The sequence below is a fragment of the Zootoca vivipara genome, chromosome 9, assembly GCF_965207765.1.
Source record: "Zootoca vivipara chromosome 9, rZooViv2.hap1.1, whole genome shotgun sequence".
Lineage (NCBI taxonomy): Eukaryota > Metazoa > Chordata > Lepidosauria > Squamata > Lacertidae > Zootoca > Zootoca vivipara.
In genome coordinates, this window is record NC_142592.1 from 31,991,748 (window position 1) to 32,003,822 (window position 12,075).

The following is a 12,075-nucleotide window of genomic DNA, read 5'->3' on the forward strand; positions in this document are numbered from 1 at the left end:
GTCCTTCCAGTGAGCACACAGGGCTGGTTTCCTTCAGAACTGTTAGGTTTGATCTTCTTGCAGTCAATGGGACTCTCAAGAGTCTCCTCCAGCACAATAATTCAAAAGCATCAATTCTTCGGCGATCAGCCTTCTTTATGGTCCAGCTCTCACTTCCATACATCACTATTGGGAAAATCATAGCTTTAACTATATGGACCTTTGTCGGCAAGGTGATGTCTCTGCTTTTTAAGATGCTGTCTAGGTTTGTCATTGCTTTTCTCCCAAGAAGCAGGCATCTTTTAATTTCGTGACTGCTGTCACCATCTGCAGTGATCAAGGAGCCCAAGAAAGTAAAATCTCTCACTGCCTCCATTTCTTCCCCTTCTATTTGCCAGGAGGTGATGGGACCAGTGGCCATGATCTTGGTTTTTTTGATGTTGAGCTTCAGACCATATTTTGCGCTCTCCTCTTTCACCCTCATTAAAAGGTTCTTTAATTCCTCCTCACTTTCTGCCATCAAGGTTGTTTCATCTGCATATCTGAGGTTGTTGATATTTCTTCTGGCAATCTTAATTCCGGCTTGGGATTCATCTAGTATCCTGGGTCAAAGTTCACAACCCGGAACACCTACTGTACTTCCAGGTTTGTGGAGTCTGTACCCCGAAGTGTTTGTAAGCAGGACAGTTTGTAACCCGAGGTACCACTGTATATTCTGTAGTGTTTTTTAAAAAGGTTCTATGGGGCTGTGATGAGGGAGTAGGGAGGGCATTGCTGAGCACTTGCCAAGGCCTGCTCCACCTCAGGGAAACCTGCAACATTCTAAAAAGTCACATTTCACCTGCCTTCTCCGAGTATATAAGCAGTGAGAGGAAAGAGCAGCAGCTGCAAGTACTTTGCCCTCTTCTGCTTGGTTTCCCCCCTGAGGAATAAAGAAATCCTCTTGCTTTTGTTAACATGCGCGTGTAATTGTGCCAGTTTGTTTATCAGAAGTTAGTTTTCTCGGTCTCATAGATGAAAATGCATGTGCTTAACTTTGGATGCGTATGACACCGCAACATCATTTTTAATATCACAGGGAGAAGTTCAGAGAATAGATGGCAATGTTTCTAGCACGTGTGGCTGCTCGCAGTACACCTGTGGTACGTTGTGATAATATTCAATATTATCAAGATCTGTATATATATCAAATATTGTCAATATTTGTATTTAATAGATTCATATGTCTGTTTGGCAGCAAACCCCAGAAATCTTCTACTCTTAAAATTCTCACTGAACTCTTGGCATGCAATTAAAGAATTGCATTTAAATGCAATTAAATTGAGAAAGGGGCTACCTGATGGAATAGAAATATTTCATACTCACTAGCTTTCTATCAGCCATGTTTCTCAAGGCTATTACATCATACATTGTTGATACGGCTTCTTGTTCTTTTTATATCTGACTTTGGAACCAAAGGGAGGGTATAAATTTTAAAATATATAATATAAATTTAATTAATTGATATAAATTTAATTACAATTAGATACAAAGCTACTTCTGTATAGTGTGAAAAGCATAATTAGATAAGCATTGAAGGCCTATCTTTTACTGAAAACAGAGACATTCTGGATTTGTAAGTAAAATCATGATCTGAATTTATTTCTCACAGAACTACAAACATTCCAGGGGATTTAGCAATGGTAGACTTGATAGAACACCAGGATTATGTGGGTTTTGTTGTTGTGTGTACACATATAGAAATACATAAATTTTCAGTGTCAGGTGGAGGCTCCAATGCTTCTTTAAGGTAGAAGATTTCTGCAGGTTTATAACTTGTTTTACGTTCAACATTTTTAACACAACTATTTCATTTTTTACATTAGAAAAGGATAATGTCTGTGTATTCCAAGAAGTCACCATATTGAGCCCTGGTCAGTCCATGATCCAATACTTGGATGATGATCATTGTTACATAGCAACGTGTTCACACGAAAGAGACCCTGGCACAGGATTTCATGCCATGGATCTGATAGTAGTTAACTGTTCCCAAAAATGTGAAGCTGTAAGTATTGCTAAAATGTAAGGGTGAAGTCATTTGTGAATATAAGCTATAAGGATGTAGTTGTTCTTTAAATTTACTCCAAAAATGGTAGTCAGTGTCATGTACAGAAGTTTTAAGTTTTGCTTCAACAATGTATTCGTTATTGCTTGAAAAACTTTGAACCAATGGGTCGGATTCAGCGCTTCCATTCCTCCGATGGAAGCTCCTCCACTTAGTGAAATGAAATATATTTGGCACAGCTTCCTTTGTTCCTTTGGAGATATTGCTAGGGGTGTAGCTAGCTGCTCTGGCACGCTACCATTTCGGGCAGTGCAGGGCCCCGAGCCATCACATCACTCCCAGTAGAGACGCGTGGCTTGGGTGCACTGCAGGCGGTAAATGCCAACCCCCACAATGTGCCATTTTGTCAACCCCCTCAAGGATGACACCTGGGACGGACCGTACCCCCCCCACCCTTCCTACACCCCTGGATATTGCATATCCACAGGTCAGCTTTGCCTTCTTGCCAAGCGCTGTGGTCTAGACAACTGAGCCTATTGGGCTTGCCGATCAGAAGGTCGGCGACTCAAATCCTCGCAATGGTGTGAGCTCCCATTGCTCTGTCCCAGCTCCTGCCAACCTAGCAGTTCAAAAGCACGCCAGTGCAAGTAGATAAATAGGTACCACTGTGGCAGGAAGGTAAACAGTGTTTCTGTACGCTCTGGTTTCCTCCATGGTGTTCTATTGCTCCAGAAGCAGTTTAGTCATGCTGGCCACAAGATCCGAAAAGCTGTCTGTGCACAAAAGCCGGCTCACTCAGCCTGAAAGCGAGATTAGGGCCACAACCCCATAGTCGCCTTTGACTGGACTTAACTGCCCAGAGGTCCTTTTTTACTTGCCATTGAGCAAGATAGTTTTAGACCTGCATGATGAGACAACTGGAAGACATCCTTTTTCTTTCTGTTTTTCTGGAACAGTGGCACCCGTTCTGTACCTCTCTCCTTATTTACTTATCTTAGGCAGAGGCCTAGACTGTGAATAGTAAAGTAAAATCAGTTTTAGTATGTAAATTGCATGAGAATGCTTTTCCTCTCAATTGGTTTAAGGGCTGGTTATTAGTTGTTGTTGTTGTTATTGTTTGTAGTTATTAGTATGTATTTCAAAATAATACTTTAAATATTATCTTTTTAAACACAAAATATCTATCTTTTTAACAGCACCAAGTATATGTCCCATCTCCTAGTCAACACACTTGTTGTGGTTCCTGCATAAATGTGTCCTGTATTTTCTATTCTGGCAATGGAACCTCAGTCATTTATGAAGTAAGTCCTCCTGAAAAGCTGAAAAAAATAGACCATGTGATCAGAATTCAGACTATTTAAATTATAAAAAATATTAAATCCTATTGAAGTCATTCCACATATTCCTACTCTTGATTCAAACTTTCTTTGGTTGGAAGCCACCTTGAATATTTGGTGCTTGTGCACAAACTCTTGAGTAAGTCAGGTGATGTCTAGGCACATTCAACAGCAGCACCTCTTACAGACCTCTTGGTACCAAATTGTTGTTCTAAAATTATGGTCCAGATCTTTATGGGATTTTTCATCCAACAACACCGCCTCCCTTCTTACTTTACACGAGGTGAAAAACAGCATAAACCTTGGATGCTTTCAGGCAACCTGTATTTTCAACAACAACAAAAAAGGACTTATAACTTACTCCTGCATTTGCCCTGGTTGTTTGTGTGAGTTACGTTGTAATGGCCAAAGCTACAAACAATTTAAAAAATCTGACCAAAAAACCCAAGCAAACCTGTAAGAAGCCAGAAAGAAGCTATCTCCTCTCAGTTGCACATCCTGCTTTGTAAGTCAATTTAAACTCGAGTTTCCCCATTTAGATGTCACAGGAAAGTAAGATGCTATGTATACAAACAGAGGGACAGGGCAAGGAGGGAGTGGACGGGCACACCATTCACAGACCAACCCTGTTACATCTGAACTGAGCCAACAGTTAAAAATACTGGATGCAAACCACAGCATGATGTCTTAGTTTGAAGTGGATGTGCAAACTATGTTCCATCTTAACTGTGACTGAGTACAGTCATACCTTGGATCTCAAACAGCTTGGCTCCCGAACAAATTGGCTCCCGAATGATCAAAACCCAGAAGTGAGTGTTCCGGTTTCCGAACAATTTTTGGAAGCTGAATGTCCAGCACAGATTCTGTGGCTTCCAATTGGTTGCAGGACGTTCTTGCAGCCAATCGGAAGCCATGCCTTAGTTTTCAAATGGTTCTGGGAGTCAAATGGAATCCCAGAATGCATTCTGTTCAAGAACCAAGGTACCACTGTATTGCAATGGAACTGAGCAAATCACGGTTAAAGCCGCCTCTATGCCTACCTCATAGCAAGGTAAGAAGCAAGAGTTCTGGTAAGTTGTTATATATGCACTCTAAAGGCATAGGCAAACTCCAGCCCTCCAGGTGTTTGGGACTACAATTCCCATCATCCCTAGCTAACAGGACCAGTGGTCAGGGATGATGGGAATTGTAGTCCCAAATATCTGGAGGGGTGGAGTTTGCCTATGCCTGCTCTATTCTGTGCCTGGGAATCCCCTAGTGGTGTGAAGGCAACAAACCATGGTGAGTGCTAACAGTAGCTACCCCTCTTGGAAACTGTGGCCTTTGAGAAACAGGAAAGTGTCATTATTGTAGTGAAGATGGTTAATATGGTGTTGTCAGAAAACATTGATTGTGGTCAGCTCCAGAGCCATTTAACCCTAATGTCAAGTAAATGTTCTTGTGGTCTTTTAATCAGTTCTCCCCCCCCCCCAGAAGAATAACCTTCGATGTCTTACTTTATAGGAAGGAAGCACATGGGACTCAAACTGCACTAAATATGAATGCACAAAGACTGCTGGCGGTGCAATAGTGCTTGGCTCCAGTGTGGTTTGCCCACCCTTTAATGAGACTGAGTGCACAAAGGTTTGTAATCCTATGCATATTGTATACAAATGAGGAAATATATGAAATAACATTTTTCTTGAGGAGCACACAATCCGCTTGTAATTGTTTAATATAGAGAAAATGTCTACATTTCAGTGTTTTCATTCATCTTTTTTTCTGAATTACGCCAGAGGGCAAATAATATCTTACTTACATAAAGTCTTATTTACATAAATGAAAATGTTGTTATCTGGAGCCCATGAGCTTTCTGGTCCAAATGGGGTACTCTCCTTGCTCACGTGGGCAGTTCTGCATGAATGCTTGTGGATTTGCTTCTTTCATCGAAATGAATACATCAGAACTGATTCTAATCAGTGGATCAGTGGCTCATGCAAAGGCTCATGGTCTTCAGATTTTGTGACTCGCAGTGTGTCTGCTCAGAAGAAAACCCAATTGAGTTAACTGGGACTTACTCCAAGATGAATGTGATAAGGATTGCAGTCCCCATTCTTAACATGGAAGTTATACTTCATCATCGGCACCTGGAGTGCCAAAGGTACAGCTGCCATACGTCCGGAATTTCCCAGACATAGTTGGGATTTGCCCACTGAAAATTGCGTCCGAGCAGAATTTCTGAAAATTGGAAAAAAATGTCCGGGAAAACCCAGCTGTATGGCAATCCATGTCGGAAGTGTAGATTTTGTGGCAGATTTCCTTTTTTTTAAAAAAAGCTCAAAATCTTTTTGAAATATGACAACCCTACCAAGAGTCATTCAGACTTATCAAGATGTTCCTTTGGGCACAGTCTGTTTTGAAATATTCTTTTTTTTATTTTCCCAGAATGGAGGCACTATAGAGACATATAACGATGGCTGCTGCAAGGCGTGTAAGTGGAACAAAAGCTGCATTCAGTGCTAGTTGTATGCTAGTTTGGCTTCGGTTTTGGATAGCTGTGTGTGTTTTTCACTCCTTTTACATGGGACATGTGGAAATAAAAAGCATGCCATCCCAAATCATGTAATGTATGTGTAGTCTTAACAAATGTCATTGACAAGCCTTGCTTTATATGGCTGCTCACATGGTGATTTTGGTTGTGTGTGTTTTTTTGGTTAAACTTTTTCTTCTTCTGGAGTATAATCAAATCTCGCCAAATATAGCAGGGGGTGAAACTAAAAGCTACTTTGTATTTTTAATAAATGAGGTTATATATACACATATATATAGCTATAGATATAGATATTTGCCTAGATTGTTCCAATTCATGCAAACATGTTTGAAATAAAAGTTCAAAAAAATGGAGAATTGATTTATAACTTAGTGCGATGGTGGTTTTAGGTTCTCCTGTTATGTGTTCTATAGGAATAAATGTTTTTCGTCTTCAGTCCAAGTCCATATATAACAAGATATTTAAGTGAGCAAAATTATGCATAAAGAATTTTTAAAAAGAGACAATTTCCCTTGTAAGAAGTTATGCATCAAATTGTAATGTGCAAATGTGAAGGCATTTGCACAAAATATTGTATGGCATATTCCAGTTTCAGGATCAAAAAGGTCTTTCTGACATGAATTAGCACATCTGGATAGTAAAGGACATTGTACACTTGGATTCTCTTTTGACAGCTCCCCCTAGGCTTATTTTGCAGTGACCTCAGCATTTCAGCACTTTGATAGCCAATGGGAACTCACAGGCCTCATTCACATACCACATTAAACCATAGTTCAGGCATCCCCAAACTGCGGCCCTCCAGATGTTTTGGCCTACAACTCCCATGATCCCTAGCTAACAGGACCAGTGGTCAGGGATGATGGGAATTGTAGTCCAAAACATCTGGAGGGCCGAAGTTTGGGGAAAGCCTGCCATAGTTCCAAAGCAAACAATATTTAATGTGAATTTGAAGCATGCTGCTGCAGACTGCTCAAAAATTTTGCTCTGGTCCTCCCCCATTCCTATTGTTTCCACATCACCAGGAAACAGCCAGAGTCTGGCATGCTCAGGTGTACAGAGCCAGGACGGTGGTTTATTTCTATTCAAATAAACCACAGGGCAAGATTTGTTCTGCTCATTTTTGGGGAGAAACAAACTATGAGGCCAGGTTCAGATATCATGACAAACAGTCTTTGGGTTGTTTCTTGGTGGCATGCAGCAGCAGAAGCATGGAAAGAGTGGGAAAATAATTACTGAGCAGTGCAAATTCACATCAAATCATAGTTTGCTTTTTATTAAGGTGTAATGGAAAGTATGAACTGTACCAATGTGAGGAATTGCAGACATTTTAACAGAGAAGGAAGAAAAAAACTTTCAACACCTGCATGGGCTCTAGAAAGAACAGAATTAGGGGGATCATGTACAATTCTAAGCGAAGCACTAAAAAAATACAAAGCAAGCTACACAGATGTTTGTTCTTTATATTCCTTGGGAAATCTTTCATGCTGCAGTTCACTAAAGCAGACTGAAATCTAGTCAGCCCAACAGGAGATGCATTTGATTATCTCCTAGAAAACCTGTCTCTAACAATTTGCCAAATGTCTTGGGAACTTCTATCCCATGGAGCTGCTTTTTTGTTTCTTTAGGATGGGGAAAGCACTTCTTGCTTGTGCCTGGAGGGCCCCCCCAACCAATTTTCCTTTGCATATAGGCCACACCCACACCTTTTCATTTGAAAACATAATACTGCCTGAAGGCATGTATCTGCATACATGTGTTCAGGGCATCTGGTATGGGCCCTGCATATACGACTAAAGCCCTAGATATGGCTTTGGCCAAAGAGATCACTATTTTGAATGATAGATATGAATGGCCTGCACCTGGCCACCCCCTTAAAAAAGCTAGGCATGGGCTGATTGTAGCCCCTCTGATTGGCTAAGTGGGCAATGCCCACCTTTACCTAGGAGCCCGACGTGGTCAGAGGTGGGCAGTGCCAGGTGACCATCACCTCTCCTAGCCATGTCGGAAGATAGCGGTCGCACCATGTGGCAACGGCCACCCACCTGGAGTTCCAGGTGAGCAAATATTTTGAGTGACAGACATTAGGAAAAATATTAAGGAGAATTATTCTGCTATGTAGATAACCAACGCTGAATAAGCGCTCAGTGAAGCCACATCGTTCTCCTTCTCCATTCACTATATGAAGCAGACTTACCCTAAGAGTTCACTGTACATGGTATTATGAAAACTCTGTAGCTTTTGCAGAATTCCATAGTCTTAGGAAAGGCACTGTTATACTTCAGAACCATTGGCTGAAATGGCTTCTAAGAACAAAAAATGCAACAAAATTAAATGCTATTTTACATGCTAATAGAGAATGTTTTCTTATATATATAAAAAACTAAAAGCATGTGCTTTCTTTGGTAAAGCAGTTTAAAAGTCAGCTCCAAGTATAGCTTGCGGCTCCTTGGGTTTTAACGGGAACCAATAATCTTCATTTTAACAGGAGAATGATTAAATGCATGCTAAGTGAGTTCATATATTTAATTCTTACCTTGCCAGAGTCATAAGATGCCCCCTAGAATTATTACTTTTTAATCTCTTGTGTGAACATTGTAGCTTTGTTACCCAGGCACGTCTTAAAGCACAGGTTTTCAATAATTGAGAAAAATAGGAAGACTTGTTCCTATTTTTCAAAAAGAAAAAAAGAGAGAAATCACAGTTGGCAGTGTAAGAATTAATACAATGTTATTCATGTAAAAAAAATGTTTTTATATTACAAAAAAACTTATGTTCCCAATAATTCTGCCAGGTTCTGGATGGGGTGTATTACCCTTTGCCATTACCCCCGTAGTCTCTACTGATAGTATTAATTGTGAACCAGGTATTACTATTTTTAATAATGTATTTTCTTTCCTTTAAAAATTGTTAAAATGTTAATATTCTTTATAGAGATGTTGTCGATAAGCTTCTGTGACTCAGCGTTTCCAGTATTTATTAGATGACATTACACACCTTACTTAGTTCATTGCTTATCGCTTTGCAGAATTAGAATATTTAGGCCATTTTTTTTAAAAGAGAAAATTGCTGCGGCCTTTTCTTTCCTAATTAAAGAGCCACCTTGCAGTGATGGCTGTCACAGTCCTGGGCTAGGAAGCAATTAAGTGGTGACTGAGGGAAAGATGGTGCCCTTATTTGTGTTGTGAGTTTGTGTTGTGAGGTGGTGGATGTGGGGGCAATTGTGATATAGACACATGCATCTATTGGCCTAGCTGTGTTCACAGAAGGAGGTATACCATAGAACTGTTTTTTAACATTGATATAATGCTTCAATGCCCATGGCTGGTAGAAGCTTCATGAAGATTGTATTGGCACTCCTATGTAGATTTAGCTGAGAATATTTGTGTGAACCAGACCTTCAGTAAGTTAGATTTACTGCATCTGGTGCAGTCTGGCTTTCCCTCTTGATTTTTGTAATGTACGTTCAATTTTCAATTTTCATTAACTAAATGACAAATACTAAATGACAGCCACATTTTTATCCTTGAATCCTCTCAACATATGCAGTGGACATGGTGGTGTTAACAATGGATTCAAAACCTATTTCATCTCTTCCGCACAAAACGGATTCTATCAGGAATGTTCCTGCATCACAAACTAATACTGAAGAGTTTACTCTTAAGTTAACCCTTAACAAATGCTCGTTAAAAGGCCATTGTCCATAGAACCATGAGATAGATTTTAGAAATGCAATATGGCTCCTGAGTTCTCACTTTTGAAACCAGTCCTAGAATCACCAGTCCTAGAATCACCTAATGAGAGACTCCCAGAACTTCTGGACTGATATCTATCTATAAGGATAGCAGGTTGGTGGGAAGGATGAACTGCTCTGGAGCACGTTCAAAAGCACCAACACAAACCTAAAGGGCTCTTTGAATCATGGCCTAATGAATGTTATTTTGAAAATTATATTCCTGGTTTAGCAAGTATATATGAGTAAATGGCAGGTTATTTTATATTCCATTAGGCAAACGAGATGAAAAGATTTGCCAAAAAGTGACCGTCAGAACAACCATAAGGAAAAATGACTGCATAAGTCGGAGCCCTGTAAGTACAAATGCCTAAAAGGGGGTATTGGGTTGTTGTTTTAATTTTGAATATGTATTTTGTGGTTTTATATTTTGATTTTATTCTGTGAACCGCCCTGAGACCTCCAGGTATAGGGTGGTATAATAATAATAATAATAATAATAATAATAATAATAATAATAATAATAATAATAGGTTACTTCCTTCTAGTCAGTGCGCGTAATAAAACAAGCCAACCATTAAAACACTCGTGGGTAGTGTGCAAAATAAAGACACACCCACACCTACAGACCTAAATAGGGCCCACAACTGCCCTGACATCTGGGAAATATCTCACCCTGGCAATGTCCTCCTACTCATATATGTATTTACAGTTTAATTGCCTCTTCCCTGAGAGAAATGCTGAGCTCTTCTGTTCAGACTCCAAATAAACTGTACACAACATAATTGCTGACACCAGGGAAAAGCACTGACATCTATCATTAAATGTCCTCCTACTCTAAATGAAGTGTGCCAGTATATAACAAATGCACATAATGTGCTTTAAAAACAAACAACCCTCCCCTTTGTCTTCTCACGATGGGTATGCCTTTGATGTCATACAGAATAAAATCTCCTTAAGAGATCAAGATATAATACCTCTGTTTTGTGAGGTACCAGATATCAGATAATATATTTCCATGTAAATATATACAATAAATCATTTACTGTCTCAGAAAACAGAGCTATTACATCTTAACACCCATAAAGGGGGGGGGATTTCATTTCTATATGTATATATTAATTACAATGTTTTTGAAGTATACTTGATATACCGAGGTTATAGAGGTACATTTGCAGTTGCAGCTTAACCAATACAAAGGTTAGGATTGGGCTGAATTCGTTTTTCAAGTTACATGAGTTAATGTTTGCAGATAAATGAAACTATCAGAGCAAGGTGCATATTTTTATGATAACCTCAAAATGCCTGGCAAATTTGGCATGTGAGGCGAGTTCTTAAGCTCTTCTTTCTTCCGCATCTCCTGGGAATGGGTGCATCTCCATGTTTGGCTTGAACAAATGCTTTAGATAAATGTTTGGGGAGGTGAATGGAGACAACACCCTATCACCAAATCACCTTCTCTTTTCCTCTCACATTTGTGTTTGCCTTAGATTGGAGGCACAACAGATGTTTGCTTGAGGGCACATGTGTACTTGTAAGGAGTTGGACTCTGAGACTCTTGCGCTTTAGTTGAGGGATCTATTCCAACTCTACAATTCTGCCATTCTATCTTTCCTGCGAAGTGAGAGGTGGGGAGTGTAACTTTGCCATTCAGCTCTGGAAACAGCCTGTAGCAACCAGGGCTAACTAGTTACAATACCTACAGATAATGTTCTCTTTTTGGGAAGCAGCCCTGTGAAGCCATTAGAGGAGGTGTGCACAAAGTGGACATTCACCAAAAAATTGCTTCCTTCCTCCTCACCCCAAAGCTTCAACTAACGGGTGCTTTCTTCCTTCTTTCTGTCTCTCTTAACAGATTAATGTGGCTTCTTGTGATGGAAAATGTCCATCTGCCACAATTTTTAATATCAACATTAATAGCCATTTAAGATTCTGTAAATGCTGTCGTGAAAACGGAGTGCAGAATCTCACCGTGCCACTCTACTGCTCAGGAAATGGCACTGAAATCTTGTATGTCATCCAGGAGCCCACAGACTGTTCATGCCAGTGGAATTAAGATTGTCTGGAATCTTATGGAAGATCATAACCAAACAGACTATTGTACGTTTATTATTGTATTTGGATTTAATAAATATCTGGTTAATATATACACATATTTTTCATGTTTTATAAGTATCATAAAATTGATAGTATTCAGTGTTTTAATGCTACATGTTACATATATGCAAGATTTAGTTCATTTTAGTCATCGACTTAACTTCATTTAGATGTGTGAATTAATCAGTTCATGGTAAACAATGTTAATCACAAACACATCCCTAATTATAACTGGAAACCTTTTGTAGCTTATTAGCATGTCTATTGGTATCACTCATTTATACTTACAATGATTGTAAACTTTACACCGTGCAGTAAAATGTTTGCAATAAATTACTGGTTACTTTAAAAAATCTAT

General features: G+C 39.5%; 1 protein-coding gene across 1 annotated transcript in view; it reads left to right on the forward strand.

Moving 5' to 3' along the window:
* OTOGL (otogelin like) overlaps positions 1 to 12,075 on the forward strand; it is an 89,296-nt gene extending 77,221 nt beyond the window's left edge. Inside the window, exons 48-54 of the mRNA XM_088651897.1 lie at positions 1,058 to 1,121; positions 1,845 to 2,023; positions 3,220 to 3,324; positions 4,864 to 4,983; positions 5,785 to 5,830; positions 9,897 to 9,976; positions 11,476 to 12,075. Coding sequence (XP_088508023.1) covers positions 1,058 to 1,121; positions 1,845 to 2,023; positions 3,220 to 3,324; positions 4,864 to 4,983; positions 5,785 to 5,830; positions 9,897 to 9,976; positions 11,476 to 11,676 — 795 coding nt within the window. The 3' untranslated portion in view covers positions 11,677 to 12,075. The remainder of the gene's footprint in view (positions 1 to 1,057; positions 1,122 to 1,844; positions 2,024 to 3,219; positions 3,325 to 4,863; positions 4,984 to 5,784; positions 5,831 to 9,896; positions 9,977 to 11,475) is intronic.